Source organism: Cebidichthys violaceus, unplaced genomic scaffold (assembly GCF_023349555.1).
Source record: "Cebidichthys violaceus isolate CVI_PGR_0920_01 unplaced genomic scaffold, fCebVio1.0.p SCAF_350, whole genome shotgun sequence".
Lineage (NCBI taxonomy): Eukaryota > Metazoa > Chordata > Actinopteri > Perciformes > Stichaeidae > Cebidichthys > Cebidichthys violaceus.
In genome coordinates, this window is record NW_027176540.1 from 17,501 (window position 1) to 42,750 (window position 25,250).

Below are 25,250 nucleotides of genomic sequence, written 5' to 3' on the forward strand. Positions count from 1 at the left end.
CCCACCCCCACCTCTCCTCCTCACCGGTGCTACGCCACTGCAACGTTACACAACGCTGTGAACCCTTCTCCTCCTTCTTTTGTCCCAGCCCTCAAACCTGCATGCTGAGTTATCGTGCACGAGCCGGAGCAGGAGAGAGAGAGAGAGAGAGAGAGAGAGAGAGAGAGAGAGAGAGAGAGAGAGAGAGAGAGCAGAGCGCGCCTGACCTCGACGCACAGTAATTCAGTGCGAGGTTAGAAGACAGATATTTAAGATGGACATATATTACAGTTCATGAGGTGTTAGAATGAAGACAGTAAGAGACTTGAAATGAATGAGAAATGCTGCCAGTGAGTAAACACTGATTGAAAATAAAATGAAATGCTATGAAGGTCTTTCTACTGACAGTCCCCAAATGAAAACAGATGCTGCGCTGACCCAAATCATGCACGGTCAGCAGTATGAGAGTATCTGACAGGGAGGTAAGGATGTTCAGAGGGGGGAGAAGGTGTATGGGCAGAAACCCAGACCCAGACCCAGACCCAGCAGACAAAGTGGGTTCTGCTGATATTTCTATGTCATTTTTATTTCTCATGTGTTTTTAAAACACAAAGTTGAGTTGATCACGTGCTTATCAAGATCACAATGCTATTTAAAACCTGTATGATCATCGCTTTATTGCATCACCCGCTGACTGAGATTAATTCTTTGTATTTCAAATAAAGGGGAAGATAGTTTTAAAATCCTATTAGACTGCGGAGCGAACACGCGCTGTGTTAACAGCATGACTATAAGAGGACAGGTTACAGGTTAGAGCTATTTGTCTAAAGAAACACGGCTGTCAGCTTCCTAAACGTGAATATTATCTGGTTTTCTTACTCTTCTATGGAAGTAATTTGAGTATCTTTGTTTGCTGACCCTTTATAGACAAAAACAAACAATTGATTAATCGATGAAATAATAAGTATAGTAAGCGATAATGACGATTATTATTTGTTTCCGGCTCGGTTTCCCTTCAACACTTTGGTCCCAGCCAGGAGGTTAGTGATCTGGTCTGGACGCTCAGCACTGAGGGAGTAACGTGGGACCAAAGTGCCACCATCTGGTTCAAAATGGTACATCTCTGATAATACATGAAATGTGCTATTCGGTCTAAAATACATACATTACAAGTTAAGTATAATATAGAACTCTTTCACTTCATATATGAAAATAAGTCATCAAATGCATATAGTTTACGTGAGCTTCAATAGCGTGACAGTGACAACAGGTGCAATCGTTATGCATGGTAAATATGGAAATAACTACTGGAGCTCAAATTAACCTGTTGGTGATGATATGATGGGCTGTAAATTTAGATTTTGTTCCAATTATCACCAGCAGACCAGTTTCCACAGAGATGCTGGTGACGAGGGAGGCGGGACTTCTGCTCCGCACGGGATGACGTGGACCAATAAGCACCAATCAGGTGATCTGATCTTACGCGGCTGGCGTTTCCCTTTTTTTAAACCTCGCACATGCGCATTTCATTTTTAAAATGGCGGCCGTACAAGGTGGTCTGGTCGACGCGGTCGAAGAAAAAGACATAAAAACAGAACCGTCAAACGACGGCTGTGGAAATAACAATGCGAACGACGCGAGGCCGCTCTCTACGTCCCCGGGCTCCGGCGCTTCGGCCGGAAGTAACGCGTCTGCGGCGGCGGGACCCCCGGAGGACCAGCAGACGCTGCTGGCGGTCCTGCAGTTCCTCAAAAAGAACAAACTGACCGAGTCCGTGGACATTTTGCGTCGTGAAGCGGGATTACCAGAGGATTCGCCGGATCTGAAGGCGGGCGGCGACCCCGGTTCGGGTTCGGCTGGTGCCGCGGGAGATGGGAACGCAGGAGGCGGGGATGCGAGCTCTCTTCTCAGCCGGGTGACCACCGCATCCTCCGCTGTAGCCCCGGCGCCAACTAAAGGTCCGATATACAACTCGGCTGCGGGTCTTTTGTTGTGTGACGCGCTGTTGCATCGTGAATCCAAATGTGTTCTACTAACATAGTACAAGCTAACGTTAGAGAGAAGTATTTCCCCCGTGAATTATAACTATCACGTTTATAACTACAGTTATAATCGTACTCTCAATGACCAGAAATACATCAACTACAATATGCTGCTCAAGAGTCTCAGATGAAGTTTAAAAGTTGTTATAAAGCAATGATATTTGTATTCTTTACCTGAATGACAGTTGAGGTAATCTAAAATAACACAGATGTTGTATTAAAGCTTCACTGAGACTTCTTCTTCTTCTTCTTCTTCTTCTTCAGCTGTTGCGGAGGACCAGCCAGACGTCAACGTGGTTCTGTCAGCTTACAGTCAGCAGGGAGACCCAAAGCTGTACCCGGTGTACTACAGCGGCCTGAAGAGGTTCATAGAATCGGTTCTGGACTGCCACCGAGCAGAGCTGTCCCAGGTCTTCTACCCGCTGTTTGTGCACATGTATCTGGAACTGGTGTACAACAATCACGAAAGTGAGGCCAAGGCCTTCTTCGACAAGTGAGCTTCCTCGAACACCTTCCTCATCCTCCCTCTTTCTAACCACAAACACTTGTTCTAGCATTGAATCCCGCTCAGTAGATGAAGCGTTCCTCTTTTGTCTCTCGCCGCCTCAGGTTCAGCGGTGATCAGGAGTGTTACTACGAAGACGACCTGCGCGTTCTGTCCAGCCTGTCCAAGAGGGAGCACATGAGGGGCAACGAGACCCTGCTGGACTTCCGCACCAGCAAGTTTGTCCTGCGTATCTCCCGTGACTCGTACCAGCTGCTGAAGAGGCACCTGCAGGAGCGTCAGAACAACCAGATCTGGAACATCATACAGGAGCACCTCTACATTGACATCTTCGACGGCATGCCGCGCAGCAAGAGCCAGATCGACGCCATGTCTGGCAGCTTGGCGGGAGAGGGCAAGCGAGAGGCCAACAAGGCCAAGGTTGGATTCATACACCAACACACACAGACGTGATGTTTTTCTTTTGACTGTTGAATTCACGACATGTTCTCGTTCTGTTATCGTTGATTCAGGTTTACTATGGACTGCTGAAGGAACCGGAAATCGAGCTTCCTCTTGATGATGAGGATGAGGAGGCAGAGAATGAGGAGGGTAAACCCAAGAAGAAGAAGCCCAAAAAGGACAACATGGGCTCCAAGAGCAAGAAGCAGGATCCCAATGCACCGGCACAGACCCGGTAGAGATTCTGCTCTAGAATATTTCACATTTGTAAACCTAAACGCGTGTGTCTACACAGTGTCTCTGAACGTCCACTTGCTCTGTCTCCATCACCTGATGACCTGTGATCCATCAGAAGTTATCTGCAGCGTTCAGTGAAACATTATTGCATGAATTCAAACTTCTAATTTGAAGGAAGTGACTTTTCCACATGCGGGACAAGACAGTTGATAGTGTTGCCAAACATCCACGCCTCTACATATTCCAATGTTTACAATAGTCATGATTACAGCTATTGATTTTATTCCTTGTGGATCCACCAGTCAGTGACATTGTGGTTTTTTTTCAGGATCCCTCTTCCTGAACTGAAGGATTCAGACAAGCTGGACAAGATCATGTACATGAAGGAGGCCACCAAGAGAATCCGCCTGGGACCAGACAACCTGCCCTCCATCTGCTTCTACTCCTTTCTCAACGCCTACCAGGTAATGACTCACAACCCAGCGGTCGATGGACGACGGACCGGTCATCTTGAATCACACGGGGGAATCATCTCTAATTATCCTCACAGGGTCTGACCGCAGTGGACTTCACAGACGACTCCAGCCTGATCGCGGGAGGCTTCGCTGACTCCACGGTGCGGGTGTGGAGTGTCACCCCGAAGAAGCTCCGCAAGGTCAAGTCCGCAGCAGGTACGGCGCAAGACCGTGGCCATGGCGGCCCAGCTCGATGTTACTCTGACTTTCTGTAACTCGAGTCTCTCTTCTCTCTCTCTCTCTCAAGACTTGAATCTCATCGACAAAGAGTCGGACGACGTGCTGGAGCGGATCATGGACGAGAAGACGGCCAGCGAGTCAAAGATCCTCTATGGACACGGTGGCCCGGTGTACGGCATCAGCTTCAGCCCAGACAGGTATGAAAAACGACGACGTCTTTATGTGTGCAGCCTTCATCAAAGCAGAGTTAGTGTCTAGTTAGTCTCTACTTCTTCAGCGCGTGAAAAGACGGTCACAGTAATCCAGGTGCAATAAGATTAAAGCATGTAAAATGGTTTCTGTAGCTTTAAAATGTAACATCGGTGGTATTCTGGCAATGTTCCTCAGTTGATAGAAGCATGTGTTGTGCTGCTCACAACTTATTTAACAATATTTCTAACGGTTCTGGTGTGTTCAGACAGGCGCCCAGTAGATGGCAGTAATTGAATGTGTTGCTGTGTTTTTATATATATATATATATATATATATATATATATATATATATATATATATACACACACACACACACACACACGCGCACACACACTGTGTTCAGTGGGCTTTATTCATCATTTAATTGACATTATTATTGAGGGTCTGTGCACTGGCGTGTACGTTCAGAGTGTTAAAGGAGGCATGATGTTGAGAGACACTAACATAACTCTGGTAATTCTTTGGCTCTCAGAAACTACTTGCTATCAAGTTCTGAAGATGGAACAGTCCGGCTGTGGAGTCTCCAAACATTTACTTGTCTGGTGGGCTACAAAGGTCACAACTACCCAGTGTGGGACACCCAGTTTTCCCCCCACGGGTACTATTTTGTCTCCGGGGGACACGACCGAGTTGCCCGGTAAGAAGCGGTTTCTTCTCATTCTTCGGTAACGCGGAGATAAGCGCCCTCGTCTGCAGATGTGCGTCGTTGTTTAACGTTGTGCTTTCTCCAACAGTCTCTGGGCGACGGACCACTACCAGCCTCTGAGGATATTTTCCGGTCACCTAGCTGATGTCACCTGCACCCGCTTCCACCCCAACTCCAATTACTTGGCCACAGGCTCTTCCGATCGCACCATCCGACTCTGGGACGTCCTGAACGGAAACTGTGTGCGCATCTTCACCGGTCACAAGGTGAGACGATTCATATTCGACATCAAAACTAAGTTTATGCCAATGAAGAAATAGCCGATTTTACATTAAATGCACCGTCTACACCCATGAGTCTTGGAGCAACTCCTCTATATTGTTAAAGAGTCACAGGTTCATGCTAGAGCACAGCTGCAGAGACCACTGCTCAGCCAGCCTTTACCTCTTGTCTTCCAGGGTCCCATCCACGCGCTGGCCTTCTCTCCCAATGGTAAGTTTTTGGCTTCGGGGGCCACTGACGGCAGAGTTCTTCTGTGGGACATCGGTCACGGGCTGATGATTGGAGAGCTCAAGGGCCACACCGACTCCATCTACTCCCTCCGGTTCAGCAGAGACGGAGAGATCCTCGCCTCCGGTGAGTGACACACGTTGAATCTCTATTCACTGTTATCTAACTGAATGCTATTGTTTAAGAAAAACTGATTTAGAGAATGATGAAGCGACAGAAGACGTTACCCCTGCAGTCTGTATCTGTTGGTTTTCACATGCAGATTTGAGTTCTCCTTCAGTTACGCTCGCACTGACGGCGTGTGATCTTGTTATTCTAGGCTCGATGGACAACACGGTTCGTCTGTGGAACGCCACGAAAGCGTTCGATGATTTAGAGACCGACGATTTCACAGCGGCTACGGGACACGTCCATCTACAAGATAACTCCCAGGAGCTTCTGCTGGGCACCTACTTGTCGAAATCCACGCCGGTCATACACCTTCACTTCACCCGCAGGAACCTGCTGCTGGCCGCTGGCGCCTACAATCCATGAGACTTTTACTGAACTGTGAGAAAATGATCCACAGGAGTTTGAAATGAAGCAAATCTAGTCCCCATTAATTGAAGAGACAAAACTGCATCATCATCAAATCATTTGTGGTGTGAATTTAGCTGTGAATGAAGATAGCGGATCCATTGCAGATATCCCTTCGCCATGATAAGTGCCATTGTTGATGGAGGACGGTTTTTCTTTTGAAATCACTGCCATGAGTACAGCTTTGTTCAACACGCGGCTGGCGTTTCTGTATCATAGTATTTTATATTGGTGTACACTGTAAATAAAAAACAAACATGTTTTTCTATGTTTTGGGCATAAATGTTCTTTATTAACATGGGGAAACCAAACAGGGATATTTTATTACAAGCATGTCCAGATGCTTCCTCCTCTCCCAGCTGTTGGAAACGGCGGTGGAAACAGACGCCTGTAAGGAGACAACGAGGGCCTTCGGTTAAACGAACGCAGCTTTCCTGAAAGTACAATGGATTTGGAAAATAATAGGATGCAGAGACTCACATGATCACTTTTCTGTGACGGCGGCCTGCTTCTTGGGCTTCAATTTGAAGAAAAGGCCAATGGCTAGTAGACTGGCATATGTGGCCAAAACACACTGCAGAAAAAAGAAAAAAAAAAAAAGGAGACATGAAGGGAATTTCGTGACAGTTTCCCCGTTAAGCATGAACATACAGTTTATTTACGGTGAACACAACTCACATTCCTCCTTCCTGTGATTGTGTATGCATTGAAGTACTTTGCGAAGCCAGTGAACTGGTGCTGGGTTCCTGCGTCGTGTCCTCCCATGATGGATCGTTAATGGTCCTGAGACAAGGAGAATAAAAGTGCGATTAATAATAGTATACGAGCGAAGTTCAACCTCTGCCTCAGGTACAGTGAACTTCAAAATCTGGAGCTGGAACTAATAGACTGACAGGAAATTAACTGACAGACATTTTGATGATTTGCATTTTAAAAGATCCTGTTAAGTTATTATTTAGACAGATATATTTGAATTATTTCTGGGGTTTTGGGACTGTTGGTTGCACACAAGTCATTTGAAGAAGTCACCTTGCGCCCTGTGGAACTGATATGTTTTACTACATTCATAACCGAGAAATAATCAGCAAATTAAACCGGAAATCAAGTTGTTATTAGTCACACAGCATTGGGATTTAATTCATACGACTTGACAGCACGCAGAGAGGAGAACACACTAATGTCACATTAGCTAAACTAACGTTAGCTCTACAGAACGTACTGTACTTGTTACGTGATCAACTGTACCGGTGGTTAGTGTTGACATGTTCCTACTATCTAATCCAGCTAGCATTAATATGCTTTAACCCAAATACTTCTGCATAACATTCAGACTTCATCCACATCTTAATTCAGACCGACTTTCAGCGGCCAGTCGCTGCATAGCTCGTTAGCTAGCACGCTTGCTAGGTTAGCCCGCTAACGTTAGCTAGTTGCATTTACAGACCGTTGGTTGCGTTCTACGTTATCACGGGTGCGTTTTTAAAGACGACGCGGCTACATTACTACCCAGCGTTGTGTGAACAAACAGTGAACGTCGTCATGTGTTTCTACGCGTGTTGTGACTTACCTTTGCGGCTCGACCCCTGGTGCAAACAGAATGAAACAAGTGCCCTTCAGCTGAGGCCGCGATGCTAGATCCGTTAGGAAGTCCCGCCTCCCACTCGTACTCCGGACAGTTTGCCAGTATTGGTCCAAAATAATGTCACTCAATGCGAGAGTCTAAAACGGCCCCTGAGTGGCTAATAGTGGTGTCAATCACCTGTTCTTGTCTGTGATTGGAGGGAGAATGAAACGCCCACTTGAGTTTTTCTTCCGGGTTGAGATCATGGCGTGCTGCTGAACAAACATGTGAGTTTTGCCGGAGATTTAACGTGAGGAAACATTTCACGGTAAACACCGAAAGAACCGTTTGATTTACGTTTAGATCGAGTTAGTCTCTAGCTACCCGAGTAGGCCGTTTATCTGCGGGCAAACACGCGTCATGTTTATCCCTGTAGAGCTAAAACACGAGACGGGTAGCGTTAGCTGATGTTGTCTCGTGCGTTTTGAGTACTTTATGTGCAGCAGTGTTGAATCTGATTCAAACAGACTCGGTTATATGTTTCTAATTGTTTTAATGTGTTGAATGTATGAAACCGTGTCTGATTAGAGAGACAAGCTGCTGTCTGTGTCTCTCATGATGCATCATATATAAGCATCTATATTATCGGTAATAGTAACTCACTGAACACGATGATTGAGTCACACGTGAGGCACGAGCTGGGTGTTAGAATAACGCATAATAATGTTTGCATTGTGTGCTTTGATTACAGGTTCTAAAACGAGGAGAGTGTCTTTGATCTTCTTGGACGTTGAGACAAACATCAAACATGGCATCAATGGAGGAAGACTTCCCTCGAGGAGGGACGGCGAAGAAGCCCACCGAGAGTAAAATAGAAGTGCAGCGGACAGAAGTGGACAACTTATTCCAGGTAGAGTTCTCCTCTCTTCTGTCTTCATGTCCACACTGCTGTCCAAAGACTTGACTTTATCAGGACACGTCACAGAGGATCGGAGAAGACTTCATAGAACTGAGGATCACCTGACATCAGTGCATGACTGAAGTGGATTTTGTTTTTGTATACTTAGTTTTGGTTTGCTTTTCTCTCGCAGTCGAACGAACAAGCCGAAACTAAGAAGAGGAAAGGGGCGAGCAAGGACGCTGGCAAGAAGCCCAAGAAGCCCAAGACGGACAAAGGAGACGGTCTGACGCTGAATGCGGCGGCCAAGTGTGTGGAGATCCTCCACATCAAGGTAATGCATCTGTCCAGAGTCGACGCACGTCTGTCAAAAGTGATGAGTGGGTTCGTTTTCTGAGTAAAGTTAGTGTTAAACTACCGTAGTGTCTTAAGTTTAACGTTGTTTGTTCTGCGTTCCCAGAACGTGAAGGAGGGCCTCCTGATGCTGGGCTGTGTGAAGGAGGTAACGGACTTCGAGGTGACCGTCAGTCTGCCCTGTGGCATGCAGGGCTTCCTCAGCATCATGAACATCTGTGACTCCTACACCAAGCTGCTCGGCGAGCAACTGGATTCAGCTGATCCAGAGGTACGACTGGTCTAAGATCAGATAGTGACCTACGTTAGACTAACTCGTGTACCGGGATATTTAGTAATATCTAAGACGAGTGTTTTTACTTCACAGGACATCTGCTCTCTACGGCATCTCTTCCACCCTGGCATGGTGGTCAGGTGTGCGGTTGCCAAGTTGGATGTCGCCAAAAGAGGCTCTCTGAGCATCCAGCTGTCAATCAATCCAAAGCTGGTCAACAAGGCTCTCACCTCTGGCTCTCTGAAAGCTGGCATGGTGAGTCATCAGTGGTCTTCAGTTAAATATTTTGTTAAAAAAAAAAAAAAAAATTTAAATTCAACACTTTGTTGTATTGTTATCTTGTGACGCCTCAGGCCTTGAGTGGCTGTGTGGAGAGTGTGGAGGATCATGGCTACATCGTGGACATTGGTCTCAGTGGAACCAAAGCCTTCCTGCCCAAAAAGACAGTGAAAGACCAACACAACAACCCGGAAGGTATGATGATGCAGCAGTTGTTACAGTAACAGATCAGGGGACAAAACAGTGTGAATACATGTAAGCTGTTGTGTGTTCTCGTGTCTGCAGAGCTGAAAGTGGGTCAGTATTTGACTTCTCTAGTGGAAGAAGTAAAGAATGAAGGACGCGTGGTCCGCCTCTCTGTCAGCCCTCCCACCGGCGCCCAGGCCTGTGCTGGACCCGGGCAGGGCTGGAACCTCACCAACCTGTTGCCCGGCCTTCTGGTCAAAGCTACGATCAAAAAGGTAAGAAGGGGGGCGGCGCCTTTTATTTTGGTAACGAGCAGATCGTCTCTCCAAGGATAAGAGAGAGAAACTCTTATTTCATCCAGCGATTGATCGGCGTTCAGTAGACCGGTAGAGTCCGCTACTTCAGACCACTAAGAGATGCAGGATGAGGGTTAACTCAGCACATTGTCACGTTGTGTCATTACCAACTTCAGTGGTGGCCGTGTTCCCTGTGAATGACGTCTACATGTTTGCGTTGCAGGTGACCAAACACGGTCTGATCCTGGACTTCCTGTCGTCCTTCAGCGGCCAGGTGGACGTTCTCCACATGGAGCCGGAGCAGACGTCCGGCTACGCCGAGGGAGCTGAGGTAAAACCGAACCGTCCGTTTTTTCAGCTCGCTGGAATTTATATCTTTGGATTGAAATGAAACGAAGGTGCTAAATGTTCCAATGGCTGACCCTGTTTTGCGTCGACCCCCCCCCCACCCCCCAGGTGCGAGCCTGCGTTCTGTACGTGGAGCCGTCCGCCCGTCTGGTGGGCCTGAGTCTGCGCAGCCACCTCGTTCAGCCCGGCGCCAGAGTGGACCACGCTCCCGCCGGAGGCGACCGCGTCGGCGAGGTGGTGAAGGACTGCAAGATGATCGCGATGCACCACATGTCTGGAGCCGTGGTGGAGCTGCCGGACAAAACCCTGGCCTTTGTACACGTGAGTCACGGCGACGTCTTCAATGTTAAAGTGACCGTTAGGAAGAATAAATGCTCTCTGGATGTTCTGCGGACTCAGCGTCATAATTTCAATGTATCCGTCTGGACAGAGGAACCACCTGAAGGAGCCTAATGAGCCAGCCAATGAGAACAGAGTGCTGGCTATGACTGAGCACAGCTGCAGGATCCTGGACTTCAGCCCCATGGACCAAATTCACTTCGTTAGTCTGCGGAAGTATGCTGCGCCTCATTTATGTGTTATTACACAGTAATAATGCACTTTACTATTCCAATGTGATGTGTTGACAATCGTCTGTTCTTCTTCTCTTGATTCCAGGAGTGTGATTGAGAAGCGTTTTTATAGATATCAAGATCTAGAGGCCGGTCAGGTTGTCGAGGTAAGAATGAAAGCATCGCCGTCATTTTGTTAAATATGAAACTGTAGCCAGCAGCCGGTTAGCTTAGCATAAAGACTAGAAACAGGGGGTCAACGGCTAATCCGGCTTCATAACAACGTAACGAAATAAGAAGACCAGTGCCTCAAAAGCTCACTAATTAACATAACCCAAACCTCTGCTGTGGTAGGTAAGGGTTCTTAAGTTCATTATGCCTCGAGGCAGCGTCACTCACTGTGTCTGTCGTCTGTCTCACTCTGTCCTCTATGTGTCTCCCTCCAAGGGGACGGTGTCGATCCTGCTCGATCACGGCATGGTGGTGCATCTGTCTGACCACATCAGGGGCCTGGTGCCCCGGACGCACCTGTCCGACATCCTCCTCAAGAACCCGGAGAAGAAGTACGTGGTGGGCATGAAGATCAAATGCCGGGTCGGTATAGTTTTTTGTTTTAAAGCCGCCGAGATTAACCGCGAGAATTGAGACCCGTGTGGCGGATCTCATCGTTGGTGTGCTGTTGTGTGACCACGGTCCTTCAGGTGCTGTCGGTCGATGCAGAGAGTAAGAAGCTGTACCTGACCAGGAAGAAGGCTCTGGTCGAGAGCTCCCTGCCGCTGTTCCTCAGCTACGCCGACGCCCGTCCCGGCCGCGTCTCCCACAGCTACATCGTCTGCATCAAAGACTTCGGCTGCATCGTCCGGTTCTACAACAGCGTCAAGGGTCTGGTGCCGCTCCACGAGCTCAGCTCTCAGCCGGTCGTCTGTCCCGAGGACCTCTTCTACGTGGGGCAGGTGAGGAGATCAGACGGCGTGGACCCAGAGGATCGTGTCTGGGAACCCTTTTTATTAACAAGAGGTCGGCTGCGGAGTGTTCGCCGTCTGATGAGTTTGTTTTCCGTTGACCGTCCAGGTGTTGAAGGCTAAAGTGCTTCAGTGTGACCCCGATAAGGCGAAGATGGTGCTGTCATTCAAGGCCGCGGTGGAGGGAGGCACCGAGGAAGCTGCCAAGCCCCAGTTTGACTGCGAGGTGGGGAAGGTGAGTGTCTCTCGTCTTTATTTATTTATTTATTATTCATCTCAATTCAGCGATTGTTTGACCTCAACGTGTGTGTCTGTGTGACGCAGAGGCTGGAGGCTAAAGTGCTGAAGAAGTCAGTCAACGGTCTGGAGGTGGCCATCCTCCCCGATGAGATCCGTGCCGTGCTACCCACAATGCACCTCTCTGACCACATGTCCAACTGCCCTCTGCTGTGGGAGAGTATGCAGGAGGGAGACAGCATTTCAAACCTCATCTGCTTCAACAAGAACAAGCAGACTATTGTATCCTGGATTAAAAAAGAAGTCTGTATATGTTGTGTGATTCTGATTATGACCGGCTATGACTGATGGATTCTGTACGGTAGTCATTATTTTCCCACCTGTTGATGCTTATCTAGAGCTACATCTCCTCATTCTGAAGAGCAGGGAAGTTGTTGCTTTCCTTAGCCGCTCCTCTTGTTAAAGATGGTCACCAAGAAACCGACGGTGAGATGGTCGCTGGAGGAAGGAGTGGTTGCCAAGGACTTCTCTGAGGTCACGGTTGGAATGCAGCTGGTTGGCTTCATCAAGAACATCATGTCTTACGGCGTCTTTGTGGAGTTCCCGTACGGCCTCGTCGGTCTCGCACCCAAGTCTGTAAGTAAAGGGCTTCATGTTTCCGTCTGGTGCGCTCTGCTTCTGAGCCGTTTATGCATTTTAACTACTAAAATTCTTTATTTTTTTTTAAGGCCATGACGGACAAGTTCATCAGCGACACAACAACCGCCTTCCAGCCGGGCCAGACGGTGATCGCTAAAGTGACCAACCTGGATGTAGAAAAGCGGCGTTTCCTGGTCACGCTGAAGATCTCCGAGGTCATATCTCCGGAGGGCGATGCCCAGACGAGACTCATCAATGGCCTGCAGGAGAGACGAGCCGTGACCGAGGTGTTCGCCGCGAGAGGTGCGATTTGCGTTGGTCTTTAATTCTTCACTTGGAAGTTTTTGTCCTCGGCGTCTTAACGTCTCAGCGTCTCCCCGTCTTTCCTCTCAGAGAACAGTGATCTTCGCCAGCAGCTGGCTGCTCTGACTGTTGGTCAGAAGCTGAAGTTGACTGTAGATACGGCGAAGGACAGCGGCGCCACCTTTAAGTCTGATGACTTGGCCGGTGCCACCATAACGGCCACCAAGCACCATGTCATGGGTGTGTATTCAAACCGACTCAAACGCTTGTTCCTCACCGTGTCTGTTCCCCGTATCAAGACTCATCTGTCCTATGTTGCATTGTTCCCTTAAGAATATTATGAGTTGTATTTATTTGTGTCCAGGTGTTAATCTGACCTCGGGTCAGAAAGCTACAGCGGTCGTCCTCCATGTTGACGTCCTGTCGACCTGTGTCCACGTGTCCATCCTGTCCAAGCTGGTGGCGAAGAAGAAGTCTGTGAGTATCTCTTCCATTGCTGCAATGACAGTATTTTACAGTCGGATTATAATTTTTGATCTTGTCTTTATTCTCCTTTTTGTTGCGTTTTCGTCTGCGTCTTCACAGCTGGCTGAAGGATCAAAGTACCCGGCGATGGTGCAGCACGTCAGCAAAGACTTCGCCATCGTCTCGCTGGGCGACACGGCACAGCTGACTGTGATCCAGACCGGCAGCCACCTGAACGAGGTATTTCTGTCCGAGTCGGAGAAGCTGAAGGCGGGGATGAGTTTGTCCGTCGAGGTCGTGGAACCCAGCTGCCCGGCTCTGCTGGGGCTCCCCCTGGTGTCGTGGGAGTGCGTTGCGCCGAAACGATTGCGCACGACCTCGGAGAACCAGGCGAGCGCCAGGGGTCACCGCTTCGGGGACATCGTGCGGGGTACGGTGCGGACGGTGAAGCCCGCCTCCGTTCTGGTCGCGCTGGAGGACGGCGGTACGGGCAGCGTCCACGTGTCCGAGGTGGTGGAGCTCGCGGAGGTTCGTCAGGGATCCTTCCCCACGTCCACGGTGAAGGTGGGCAGCGCGGTCACCGCCAGGGTCATCGGAGGACGCGAAGCCTCCAGCCACAGGTAGAGCGTGACCACGGCTCTCATCTCACTCTCCTGACTGCAAGCTCCTGTAACGCTGAATGTGATGATTTTCTACTATGAGTTATTCATCTCAAGTTTCTTCTTTCAGATTCTTGCCCTTCTCCCATCCCAAGTTCACGTACACCATCCCCGAGCTCACACTTATACCCAGGTAACTGTGTAGTACGGTTCACTGAGCGTTGTCATGATCATGATATGCTGCATGAATATTATTCAGTCATGAAGCAGATTAGTGAAATTACAGCGTTCTCGATTTCAAACCAGACATTTTTAGCAAATATTCCGCAGAGATTAGAAAATGCTAATTACAATGATGTAGACCTGTGGTCACGTTCTGGCTGTTCATATTCTACTTTTAATCTGCTGTCGCCTCAATGCAACACATTTTGCGGTTGGTCTGTTTCTTATTTATGTATTTATTTGCAGTAAACTGGATGAAAGTGAAGATTTCAAAGCGGTTTCAGCCAAAGAGAAGCTGAGCGGTTACACGGTCGGGGAAGAAATCACGTGCTTCGTGTCAAAGGTGAGTTCGGGAAATCGTAGCGGCTTGCAGCTTTATTTCTTTCTGGCAGTTTCCACAAAATCAAAAACAACGTTTAAAGGAGCAGAACTGCAGAAGAGGTGTTTCAGTGTTTTCCTGCTTCTGCCTCCAGTTTAATCCGGACAGGAAGTCTTTGGAGGTCACCACAGATCCTTGTGTCACCGGGACAGTCGACCTGCTGGCCATGATCACCGACCCAAAAGTACGTTTTTACAGTGTTTCATAATGTGTGTTGGAAGAGAACGTTTGGGATCGTTGTTAACCGTCCGTGGTTTTTATTAAACTTGAGAGAAAAGACTGCGATTGTCTAAATTCTTCTTGTTTTTTTTTCAGGATGGGGGTCACCCGGAAAAAGTGTACAAGCTGGGCCAAGCGGTCCACGCCAGAGTGGTAGAAGTGACCTCCAAACCTCAACGCTTCGTTCTGTCGCTCACAGGTTGTCTTAACCGTTTATTGCTTCCCATCGTTGTTGGCTCTTGCTTCAGATTGTTTCTCAAACTCGTATTTAACTCATCTGATTTCTGTTTTTCCTTTTTTGTTTTCAAGGTGTCCATAAGCTGGAGACGGGCGGCGTGACTTTGGGGATGGTCACTAATATTCAGCCACAGGTTGGCCTCCTGGTCAAACTTCCCTTCGGCAACTCGGGCACAGTTGCCGTCACCGACCTGGCCGACGCCTACAGGCCGAACCCATTGGACGGGTTCAGCAAGGATCAGCTGTTGAGGTCGGGAGACGCAGCAGCGACCGTTTGGCTGAAATGCCTTTTTTTTGTGCTGCACATATTCTGATGTCTTTAAATCCCATTTTGAAGTGACACGTTTCTTTTCGCCTCTTCTCTCGCTTCAGGTGTTTCCTCCTCGGGGTTGAAAATGGCAAGTGGCAGTTGTCTCTACGTCCGTCGAGGTAAGAGCGACTCCCGTTGGATTTGTGAGTTTTGTGTCTCACATTCAGACGCGTATCTCAAAGCATCTGGTTGGTTCCGTAACGTTTTGCTCTTCCAGGCTGAACCCACAGCAGACCAAGCCGGCGAAGGACCCCGAGGTTCTGTCTGTGGACGAACTGAAGGTGGGCCAGATCATCAGAGGCTACGTCAAGTCTGTGGGCGAGCAGGGGGTCTTCATCAGGTAAGTGAAGCTTCAGCTTCAGCCTGGACAGATAGAAACATACAGACCTCTGAAAGGAACCTCAGGAAACATGTAGTTCCAGGTTCAGTTATCATCATCCTCATCTTCGTGTTTTTCTTCCAGGTTGTCGAGGAGCATCACGGGAAGGGCCCAACTCCAGCAGTCCACCAAGTACTTTGTCAACAACCACAAGGTCCTCTTTAAGCACCTGACCCCCAACACGCTGCTCACCACCAAGATCCACAGGTACGACCAGCTCCAGTTGCTGATGGTGTGTCTTTCCTTGACTCGCCCCGGTGCCGCTGTAGGTAACGGCCGCTTATAGAGCCGATGCCGTCGTCACGTCTGCAGCTCTTTTCTATTCTTGTCCTCAGTATTGACGAGGAGGAGGAGTTGGTCCACCTCTCGCTGCTCCCGGGGGACACCGGGAAGCCAGACGTCCTTCCGGAGTCTCTGGGCCTGCCGCTGCGTCTGATCGGAGAGGAGAAGAAGGAGCACGACTCCAAGAAGAAGAAGCGCTCGGCGTCTGAGAGTGAGCAGGTAACAAACGGTTTCCTCTCACGCCAACCTTTCCTTCCTCCCTTCCTTCCTGCTTTTTATGTTCAGTAGTGAACACATGGTAGATGACCCACCCCCATTCACGTAGATCAATGCCGTCTTCAGTTATCGCTCCTTAAGTCTCGCCGTAATACAATCTGCTAAATGCTTGATGGTCACCAGAAACCAGCAGAGTCCCAGGTCCCAACGAAGAAGAAGAAGAAGACAAAGAAAGCAAAGACTGATGACAGTGACAGCGGAGTGGAGGTGTACTTCAGAGAAGAGGAGGACAAGGGAGACCAAGAAGAACCCAAGTCCGAGTCTGTAAAAGTAAGCGAGCGCGGTTCAGTATCGTTTGCATTCATGCAAATCTCCGTAGCTTTGGTGCAGTAATGTTATTATGCAGAACCTGAAAAGATGCACGTCCCGCTCCTCTTTGTCAGCAGGTGGCGTCCGGCTCGGCGGGTCGATCCAGACTGCAGGTGGCGGCGGGTTTCTCCTGGGACGTGCATCTGAGCTCCCTGAAGCCTGCCTCGACGGCGCAGGAGGGCGACTCCAGCGACGGAGAGGACCAAGATGGAAGCAGCAAGGTGAGCCGACCGTGAATATGCGCACAAGTGTACCGTCTCAGTAGTTTAGAACGTCTTCCGGTTTCCTGCTCTGCATCTAAACGTTTCCGTCCGTCACGTCTTCGCCGCTCTCCTCGACCAGCCCCAGAAAAAGTCTCGCCGTGAGCTCCAGCAGGAGAAGAAGGCGGCAGAGAAGGCCCTGGTCCAGCGGGAGTCTGAGCTGATGGACCCGAGCCTGCGGCCTCAAGATGCAGCCGCCTTCGAGCGCCTGCTCCTCGCTTCGCCCGACAGCTCGCTGCTCTGGCTCCAGTACATGGCTCACCATCTGCAGGCCACCCAGATCGAGCAGGCCCGCGCTGTGGCCGAGCGGGCCCTGAAGACCATCTCCTTCAGGTGATTGAGCTGTAGATGAACGTCCTTGTGTCTGCTGGGGTGAGGAGGTACAGCAGTGTGTCCACATCTGCTACTGTGTTGAGGGTTTACTTCTGTTTGTGTACCCGTCCAGGGAGGAGCAGGAGAAGCTGAATGTGTGGGTGGCCCTGCTGAACCTGGAGAACATGTACGGCACAGAGGAGAGCCTGAAGAAAGTGTTTGAGCGGGCGCTGCAGTTCTGCGAGCCCACGCCCGTGTACCAGCAGCTCGCCGACATCTACGCGAAGTGCGACAAGACCAAGGTACGATCCGCCGAGTGCGTCTGTTCAGACGGATGCTGAAGCACCGTGTTCTGTAACGCGTCTCTCTTTCGTCCCGTGTGTCCAGGAGGCGGAGGGCCTGTACAAGACGATGGTGAAGCGCTTCCGTCAGAATAAGGCCGTGTGGCTGAGCTACGGGACCTTCCTGCTCCAACAGGGTCAGAGTGACGGCGCCAGTGCTCTCCTGCAGAGGGCGCTGAAGAGTCTGCCCTCCAAAGAAAGTAAGACGGCTGAGCTGTATTTCTGTTGTTGTGCTGTACACCCACCCGCCGGTGACTGGAACCAGCGAGTGCTCGTCCCAGCTGTGCGTCTCCACAGGTTTTAACCTTTTGCGTATTGTCGCGCTTCCTCTCAGGCGTGGACGTGATCGCCAAGTTCGCTCAGCTGGAGTTCCGTTACGGCGATTCAGAGAAAGGTCGCACCATGTTCGACAAAGTCCTGACGAGTTACCCGAAACGCACCGACCTGTGGTCCGTCTTCATCGACCTCATGGTCAAACACGGCTCACAGAAGGAAGTCAGGTGAGCCCGAGGCCCTTGCTTTGTTTCATTCCTTGTATCTTCTCTCTTTAACCATGTAGAGAACTATACCTGTTGAGACCAGTTTTAGGATCGAACGTAAAGAGTTCTAACTACCCGTCTCCTGCAGGGCGCTGTTTGACCGCGTGATCCACCTGAGCGTTTCAGTGAAGAAGATCAAGTTCTTCTTCAAGCGCTATTTGGAGTACGAGAAGAAGCACGGCACCCCGCAGAGCATCCAGGCCGTCAAAGAGAAGGCCATGGAGTTTGTGGAAGCTAAAGGCACCGAGGCGTCCAACCAATGACCAAATACACACTGTGTGTGTGTGTGTGTGTGTGTGTGTGTGTGTGTGTGTGTGTGTGTGTGTGTGTGTGTGTGTGTGTGTGTGTGTGTGTGTGTGTGTGTGTGTGTGTGTGTGTGTGTGTGTGTGTGTGTGTGGACTGCAGTTTTGTGAACCCGGTCTGAGCCTCACACCTCCAGATGCTCGTACAGGACTAATAAAGGATTCTCTTATTTTATACAGGTTCCTCCTCAAAATGAAGATGATAGAAAAATGATTTTAATAGTTGTGGACCGGAGACTTCTGAAGCCAAAAGTCAAACGTTTGTAAAGTGTGTTTGAACAATCTGTGTAAATGTTCAGAGAAACTGGTGTTTGACGTTTCTTCATGGTGAATTGTGACGAGCTCTGAAGATCATAATTCATGTAATAACTATTCATTTTCATGCGAACATTTTGTGGGAGCATTTTCTACTCGTCTGTCCAGCCTTTCAATAAACCCGACACCATTACAATACATTACGTGACGTTTTATTTAAAAGCAACAAATACAAAAGAACAATATATAGGGACATGTTTACATAGAATACATACAGGCAGGACTAGTTCTCTATCAGTCTCTTTTTAACAGGAGAGGAGGGCATGGGACACAATCGGTAACAATATCGTCTACCTAACTCGCCGTGGTTGTAATCCCGCTGGTGTCGGCTGGAGGTCTGGAGGCTGACCTCTGACCTCTGGAGCGCTTCCCCTACGTTGGCAGTACTGAAGATGCGTGTGTGGCACGGGGGATGTAGGGCGACTGACGTGGTTTTTGTGCTGGCTGGTATTGGTAACACCGCCTGAGATATTGGAGGTATCCGTACTGATCCTGACGTCCCGCTCGGTCCCTGTGGTGTTCTTCTCTGGCAGCGCTGCTCTAGTCGTCTGGTGACTCCTGCGCTCTAAAGCCTGCCATGTTGTTTTGGTGAACGGTGCGTTATGGAAGTAGAACTAGGAGCATTTTTTAAATTTTTTTTTTTTTTTTAATGAAAAGATCCCATTCATCCACCCGTCCCCTAACTGATCTGACCAGATCATTTTGGTGCCGTCGATATCAAATTCCCATGAAGGCGTATTGCTCAAAGGTCAGCGGCAGGGCAGCCGTTTGTTGCTCACTATCGGCGTTTCTCGTGAGATGTCTTTAAGATGACCGCGGCCCATCGTCCCTACTGTATTTAATGTGTGTGGTTGGTTGGTTTTTTTTTTCTGTAAGGGGAGTCCCGTTTTTCGTCGTCTCCCGGCTCCCTCACACCTCCTCCGGGTCCAGTGGACTCTCGGCACCCTGGGGAGCGTCCGTGTGCAGCCGGAGGATGGGTTTGTTGCACATGGGGCACACGCTGCGGATCTCCAGCCACTTGAGCAGGCACCTGATGGGACGAAAGCAATGACAGCGTAGTTTAAACGAGAGCCGCTCCACTGGACACTAGCGTATGAGGACGCATCACTGGGGCGGTTCAGTCCAAAGCACGGGATGAGGAGGAACTGTTTAAAAGTGCTCTTATCTTCCAAAATAGGAAGGAAAAAGCAAAGAAGTTCTATAAGATTTCTGAACATTTACTTCACTTGTTCAAATAGGGTTTGCACCTATAACTATATCTGTTCATAGGTAATAAATACTGCTTGGTCCAATCCAGAGTAAAATAAGTTCTAAGACGCTCACTTCTTGTGAAATGCATGTGAGCATGGGCAGACTCCCAGTTCATCTCTGGTCCTGAATTCCTCCAGACACACCGCACAGGTTTGCTGCAAGAACCAACAAAAAACACACAAGGTTAGTTTTTATTATTGCCTCCACCTCATGTGTCACATTCAATGAGATCCTTTAATTCTGACCTAGATTTATAGCATAATAATAATAATAATGCTTTTACCGTAACGCTATTATTTCAACAATCCCTTGTACAGAGATTGAGACTTTAAATTCAGAATGAAAATGACCCTTAACTGTCTAACTATCCACTGTCTGGGAAAAAAAGCAATATTTTTAGAATCACAAGAGACGGAGATCTTTTTCTAATGCATTTTGAATGAGTGCAGTTATTCATGGAGTCCTAATTCTGCTCCAAGAAGAAGGGAGACGAGCAGCGGCGCTCTGCATTTGAGATGCAAGGTTGAGATTCAAGGTATTTTCAGGCCATCGCCTCGGAGTGTGAGCAGCATGTTGATCGCATCCAACCGAAGCCCAGCAGTGGGTCATCAGAGCTGCCGCAGACACAAGCAGTGTGGACGTGGAACGTGCAAAGCGACACACGCACACGCACACGCACACACACGCGTAATGCAGCTCGTCACACGTTTAACACAATAAATGCGTAAAAGCGATGACTTACTCCCAGAAGGCTCAGTTTCTTGCTCGCTCCCTTCAGCACCACCTACAGTCGGGAGGAGGAGGAGAAGGAGAAGGAGAAGGAGACACATATCTCCGTGTGATTGATGTGTCAGCACACAGTTATATTGGCACAAAATCTACGGTGTAAAACAAACATCTCAGATGGGTCCAATGTCCTGATGTGACGAGCTTCAAAACATTTACAAGAGGGGTGTGCACTCCTTTATTTGTTTGGAAAAAGAACATTGTGAATATGTATAACGTATCATGCAGCCGGCTGCAGCAGGAGTTTAACCTTCCCCGCAGCTGTAAACCTTGTCACTAACTGTCACCACAGAACGCTGTGACACCCCGCTGCTACCTGCTCGGCGCGCTGCAGCTGCACCGGGGGGGCAGCTAAGGACGCGGATGACGTCAAGGTCATGTATAAACGGCTGCGGTCACAATAACAGTGTGAAACGCTATATAAGCGGCCTATTTATAACCCGCGTCAGAAGCTGCCGTTGCATGCTCCCCCGTAGTGACACGCCCTGCAGTGACTACATACCTCGTTGTAGCTGAACTGCTCCCTCGTTCCTTGTTGTTTCAACCTGAGAGAGGCAGAGAGGGAGAGGGAGAGGGAGAGGGAGAGAGAGAGAGAGAGAGAGAGAGAGACACATCTGTACGGTGGAAGTGACAGAACGTGCACAGTGACGTGCAGAACAACTGGAGCTGTTGTCAGTGGTGCCCAACCTGGGGGGTCGGGTGGGGGGGGCTGATTGCAATTTATAATTAGATTTATTGCTTTTTTTATTTACATCACTCTACAGCCAGACTGATGCTAATAATCAATCTGATGAGACACATTTTAGAAATGCATAACATACATTTTTTTTGTTTACATCTGCATTCATACCTTTCTATCACCTTGTGAACATGTTTCCAAACACATTCATTTGAGTCCAATATTTAGGTTTTTTTTTTGGTCTAGCTAGCTAATCAGCTAGTTTGTCGCTAACTTCGTCCGTCTATTGTTTGGTGCTAAGCCGGTAGCAGCTTAAACTGAATTTTAAAGCCTTTTGCAAAACATATATGACTTATTCTTTTGCTTTAACATGCATATGAGCTATATCTATATATAGCTACTAGCATAGATTGATATGTTGTGTATCTGTAGTGGTAAACAACCACTACATACATCTGCACCATTGTTGCTGCTATCGTCACATATTAAGGTCTTATCACCAAGCTCATTTTGAATTATTTTTAACCTGCTGTGTTGCTCTTCTGCTTTTTCTCCTGTTTCTAGTGCACCCCCCCCCCCCCCCCCCCCCCCCCCCCCACACACACACACACACACACACACACCTACCTGAAAAGGTAGCAGCAGAAGATGAGGCTGAGCATGAAGACGAAGAGGCCGATGCCCAGCACAATGACAAACACATTGAGCGGGAGGTGATACATGTCAGACGTCATGCTGCAGTAGTGTTCAGAGTGCTGAGAACCCAAACCACACAGGCATCCTGGTGAGAAGAGCACAGCAGATACACATTAGATACTTAACACACGTTTGTATTTCTGATAGAGGAGTGACGGTCATTCTGTGGGACCATCAGGACAGTTAACCTTTTCATTTATAGCTTTCTGTATTTTATTTAGTTTGTTTGCGATCTCAGTCTTGAAATTGCATTTTCCATCTCAAAATAGAAAAGTCTGGCAACTTAATTCTTTTCTTTCCCATAACAAAGACCAAAGCTCCCCCAAGGTTTACAGCTCTCAGTTGTTAGCATTGACAGCGCAAATCCTAATTGGTAGCACGGACTGAAGATGCTGGAGATGTGTGCAGACGGTTGTTCTGCTGTGAGTTTAGAGAGCAGGCTCTGGGGATCTGTGGACGTTATTTTCTCCGGTCAAGGAACGATCAGACTTCCTGGCTGTCAACAGGCACTAAACGTCACCATATGTCCGCTTGACGATGACAGCGGGGCGCTCTGGCTCGTCTCCACACAGCCAAGAGTTTTAAGAAGATATTTGGCGAGGAGTTTTTACACAAAGTGTTTGGTGTTTGTTTTGATGCAGGTGTTTCCAGGGAGCTGTGACTGGCACCGCGGTGGCAACTGAGGCCATCACAGGGCTGTGCGTTAATTGGCTGTGAACAAGACAAACATGGAGGACAGACAGCACTTCCGTTTCACCACCATCTGTTCCACAGACTCTATAGAGGTGACTGGTAGAGTGTGTGTGTGTGTGTGTGTGTGTGTTAGCACTGGGGGATGGAAGGGTAGGGATGTCTAGCGCCTGTCTGAATTGTGTGTGTGTGTGTGTGTTGCAGGTGGCAGGGGATTGGTGTATATTAAACAGATTGAACTCTGGGGACTAAAGGATCATTTGGTTAAACAATAGCAGAGGAAGCCCCACTTCCGCAGGCCACATGTGTTCCTATTAATTTGCAGCGAGGACGTTCTTTGCCAGCCTCTAAATGTCCATGTGTCTCTCTTTAGAGTGAATGAATGGGTACAGCTTGCACCCTGTGGGGGGTATGGGTTGGATAATTTGACATGGCTGGGTGGTTGGGGGATTTAGAAGTGTGTGGGGGGGGAGGGGGGTTCGTGTAGGGAAGACCTAGGGTAACATAATGAGAGATACGGTCATGAACCAGGCGTGGACGCGCTGCAGAATCAGTCAACAGCAACAAAACAAGAGCGTAGTAAAGTTAGAGAATACAATGTGTTCAGTCTTCAGGTGTCATGGCTGTGAAACAAACAGGACCTTGATGTATTCTTGTATTTTAAGTGAGGCCTCCTGTCTCTCAGTAATTCACCGTTCCTCCCACTACACGGGGATCCCATGAACCAGCAACTAAGCGACTGAGTTTATGTGACACACGCGCCGCCGACCTCTTGTTTATCTGGCAGAGAAATCCACTCACTTACCGTTACACCATTGGAATGGTTGCATGAAATTGAACTCCCAGAGCAGCAGCAGTAAATCAAGGCCCCGTCAGGAGAAGGCTGGAGAGGAGCCGAGCTCGTGGGCCGAAAAGCTACGGACACCGAGTCTGTTCGGAGCCTGGACCGAGTCCCTCTGAGCTGGATCGCTCTTTTCGTTGTGTCAGCTCCTTCAAAAAACAACCATCGAGATTTTCAGATTTGCCTCGGTATTTGTTGGCTCAGCGGTCTGCGCTGCCCGGCATTCCCCAAATCTGGATTAACCACTCCGTGTAAGGATTGGGAGATTTAAGACTGGGGTTTGGACCGTCAGCGAAGATCCTCATGGGCTCCTGGACTCCAGTGAGAATGATGTCATCACAGGAGAGAGAAGAGGAAACAAAGAAATCTTGTTGACAAGAGCTGATTGTTATTCAGATGCCTCGTACCATGTGTTATTCAGGAGTAAAGCTGAGTCTCACTCACTCACAATGTGGTAAACAACACAGGCTGCTTGGTCACAGGAAATACTTACATTCCCAGCAGAGATGGGCCTCTGGACTTTGCGTCTGCGGTCTTGTCCCCCTCACCAAATTCAATGACATCCACCGCTCGAAATGACAGCGCTCGTCCAGTGAAGGTAATTATCTGGCATTAGTCTGCGCTTTGTCTTCCTCCCAAAGCCGCTTCTTTTAACAGAGTCTCATCCCCCACTCCTCTGCTGTCTCCTCCTCCAGTCCTCTGATCGTGCGGCGGGTCTTCCTCCTCAGTGTGGAAGGCAAAGATGTGCTGCTGTCCTCAGAGCCCAAACAAAGTGAGGACAGCTCCATGCAGTCAACAACAGTCCTTGCTGGGATTGGTGTTTTGCTGGTGATCTTGTGTGTTTTGTGTGTCAGTTAGTGTGTGTGTGTGTGCATGCGTAAGGGGGGGGGGGGATCCTACTCTCCCTCTAACCATCTGCTCCTTCAATTCAGAAAAAAATAAATCAGAGACAAAGGTGGTGTGTGTGCAGAAGTGTGTCTGCGTGTGTCGTGTTCAGACTCTCCCACCTCCAGCTGGCTTTGTCAGGGCAGGCTTCCCCTCTTCCTCTTTCAGTCCCGAATGTTGCTCAGAGACTGCCTGCAATTCGCCTTTCCCTTCCTCCCCTCGCTCCTGCTCTGCTCTGCTCTGCTCTGCTCTGCTCTGCCTTGGGTTTGTAAACAGATCTCTGCTCATGTGACCAGCCGTTTTGCCTCGCAACTCTCCTCTCCCTCAGCCCTCCCTCGCTACCTCGATCCTCCAATCTGTAGGCAGGAAGGAAGGCAGAATGAGCCTGACACTGACGAATAGGGCGCCTGCAAGCATGCTGATGTGTGTGTGTGTGTGTGTGTGTGTGTGTGTGTGTGTGTGTGTCTGTGTGCGCACGCCCCAGTGCATGTATATGTGAGAGGGAGAGAAGAGAGACATTTGCAGCAAAGTCGAGGGAGGCCCCCGCCAGCAGCATGCGCATGGCTGATGTCCTGACAACCAAAACAAAGCCATTTCTGTGAAGTGGAGGTCAGCAAAGGAAGAGACGCTGCAACCTCGTTCACCGCTCGCTTCCTTCACGCAGACAGAGATTGTATTTTTAGATCTACGGCTGATTATTATTCACGTTTGATCTATATTTGAACACTCATGTCGCACTCTCTTTTTTTTTTCCGAAGAAAGAAAGAAAGAACAGGGCAGAAAGAGGAGGGAAGAGGGGAAGAGACATCTGTCGATAGAGGGAACAAAGCGGGACATAAAGGGGGAGAAAAACAGGGAGACGCAGAGAGGAAAGTCACAGCCCGGACAAAGACGTCTCCTGCACG

At 48.9% G+C, this 25,250-nt stretch overlaps 4 protein-coding genes across 8 annotated transcripts; 2 read left to right on the forward strand and 2 right to left on the reverse strand.

Annotated features, from left to right (window-relative positions):
• The first annotated feature begins 1,516 nt into the window (after positions 1 to 1,516).
• LOC137883943 (transcription initiation factor TFIID subunit 5-like) lies at positions 1,517 to 6,151 on the forward strand. The gene is made up of 11 exons (XM_068725553.1): positions 1,517 to 1,937; positions 2,286 to 2,514; positions 2,631 to 2,946; positions 3,039 to 3,202; positions 3,533 to 3,668; positions 3,755 to 3,875; positions 3,967 to 4,096; positions 4,624 to 4,788; positions 4,886 to 5,063; positions 5,256 to 5,433; positions 5,627 to 6,151. Exons 1-11 carry the CDS (start codon positions 1,517 to 1,519, stop codon positions 5,839 to 5,841), a joined length of 2,253 nt encoding a protein of 750 aa, XP_068581654.1. The 3' UTR covers positions 5,842 to 6,151.
• Positions 6,144 to 7,538, reverse strand: LOC137883944 (ATP synthase membrane subunit K, mitochondrial-like). Its single transcript, XM_068725554.1, has 4 exons — positions 7,451 to 7,538; positions 6,562 to 6,666; positions 6,364 to 6,457; positions 6,144 to 6,271 (listed from the first exon to the last, which is right to left on the reverse strand). Exons 2-3 carry the CDS (start codon positions 6,646 to 6,648, stop codon positions 6,368 to 6,370), a joined length of 177 nt encoding a protein of 58 aa, XP_068581655.1. The 5' UTR covers positions 6,649 to 6,666; positions 7,451 to 7,538; the 3' UTR covers positions 6,144 to 6,271; positions 6,364 to 6,367.
• Positions 7,539 to 7,686: 148 nt separating this feature from the next.
• On the forward strand, positions 7,687 to 18,655 carry LOC137883940 (protein RRP5 homolog). 3 transcript variants are annotated; one of them, XM_068725546.1, is made up of 36 exons: positions 7,687 to 7,731; positions 8,196 to 8,354; positions 8,536 to 8,676; positions 8,803 to 8,967; positions 9,064 to 9,225; positions 9,324 to 9,444; positions 9,535 to 9,710; positions 9,955 to 10,062; positions 10,188 to 10,400; positions 10,510 to 10,634; positions 10,737 to 10,797; positions 11,078 to 11,224; positions 11,332 to 11,583; positions 11,702 to 11,827; positions 11,917 to 12,111; positions 12,295 to 12,465; positions 12,558 to 12,771; positions 12,862 to 13,011; positions 13,136 to 13,248; positions 13,357 to 13,856; positions 13,966 to 14,028; positions 14,304 to 14,400; positions 14,531 to 14,620; positions 14,752 to 14,854; positions 14,965 to 15,142; positions 15,265 to 15,321; positions 15,420 to 15,542; positions 15,666 to 15,788; positions 15,917 to 16,082; positions 16,263 to 16,409; positions 16,523 to 16,669; positions 16,791 to 17,041; positions 17,154 to 17,322; positions 17,408 to 17,561; positions 17,696 to 17,861; positions 17,989 to 18,655. In XM_068725546.1, exons 2-36 carry the CDS (start codon positions 8,253 to 8,255, stop codon positions 18,161 to 18,163), a joined length of 5,451 nt encoding a protein of 1,816 aa, XP_068581647.1. In that variant the 5' UTR covers positions 7,687 to 7,731; positions 8,196 to 8,252; the 3' UTR covers positions 18,164 to 18,655. The 3 variants fall into 3 exon arrangements, with proteins under 3 accessions (XP_068581647.1, XP_068581646.1, XP_068581648.1); XM_068725545.1 differs by having other exon boundaries at positions 7,706 to 7,772; XM_068725547.1 differs by having other exon boundaries at positions 7,706 to 7,772; positions 16,526 to 16,669.
• On the reverse strand, positions 18,648 to 24,642 carry LOC137883941 (RING finger protein 122-like). 3 transcript variants are annotated; one of them, XM_068725551.1, is made up of 7 exons: positions 23,954 to 24,642; positions 23,425 to 23,609; positions 21,861 to 22,014; positions 21,057 to 21,099; positions 20,511 to 20,552; positions 19,841 to 19,923; positions 18,648 to 19,547 (listed from the first exon to the last, which is right to left on the reverse strand). In XM_068725551.1, the coding sequence occupies exons 2-7, from the start codon at positions 23,447 to 23,449 to the stop codon at positions 19,427 to 19,429; spliced, it is 468 nt and encodes a 155-aa protein (XP_068581652.1). In that variant the 5' UTR covers positions 23,450 to 23,609; positions 23,954 to 24,642; the 3' UTR covers positions 18,648 to 19,426. The 3 variants fall into 3 exon arrangements, with proteins under 3 accessions (XP_068581652.1, XP_068581650.1, XP_068581651.1); XM_068725549.1 differs by having other exon boundaries at positions 23,425 to 23,771; XM_068725550.1 differs by having other exon boundaries at positions 23,425 to 23,776.
• Between the last annotated feature and the right edge of the window lie 608 nt (positions 24,643 to 25,250).

Excerpts from the sequence above, each read along its gene's own strand:
- LOC137883943 (XM_068725553.1), top strand. The coding sequence starts at position 1,517 with ATGGCGGCCGTACAAGGTGGTCTGGTCGACGCGGTCGAAGAAAAAGAC. Across the intron at positions 2,947-3,038 it reads GAGAGGCCAACAAGGCCAAG|GTTTACTATGGACTGCTGAA; the intron begins GTTGGATTCATA and ends TCGTTGATTCAG. Across the intron at positions 4,789-4,885 it reads GGACACGACCGAGTTGCCCG|TCTCTGGGCGACGGACCACT; the intron begins GTAAGAAGCGGT and ends TTTCTCCAACAG.
- LOC137883944 (XM_068725554.1), bottom strand. The coding sequence starts at position 6,648 with ATGGGAGGACACGACGCAGGAACCCAGCACCAGTTCACTGGCTTCGCA. Across the intron at positions 6,458-6,561 it reads CAATCACAGGAAGGAGGAAT|TGTGTTTTGGCCACATATGC; the intron begins GTGAGTTGTGTT and ends TTTTTTCTGCAG.
- LOC137883940 (XM_068725546.1), top strand. The coding sequence starts at position 8,253 with ATGGCATCAATGGAGGAAGACTTCCCTCGAGGAGGGACGGCGAAGAAG. Across the intron at positions 15,143-15,264 it reads AGCAAGGATCAGCTGTTGAG|GTGTTTCCTCCTCGGGGTTG; the intron begins GTCGGGAGACGC and ends CTCTCGCTTCAG. Across the intron at positions 17,042-17,153 it reads CTGAAGACCATCTCCTTCAG|GGAGGAGCAGGAGAAGCTGA; the intron begins GTGATTGAGCTG and ends GTACCCGTCCAG.
- LOC137883941 (XM_068725551.1), bottom strand. The coding sequence starts at position 23,449 with ATGCAACCATTCCAATGGTGTAACG. Across the intron at positions 22,015-23,424 it reads ACCATTCCAATGGTGTAACG|GATGCCTGTGTGGTTTGGGT; the intron begins GTAAGTGAGTGG and ends TCTTCTCACCAG. Across the intron at positions 21,100-21,860 it reads TTCTGCTGCTACCTTTTCAG|GTTGAAACAACAAGGAACGA; the intron begins GTAGGTGTGTGT and ends TGCCTCTCTCAG.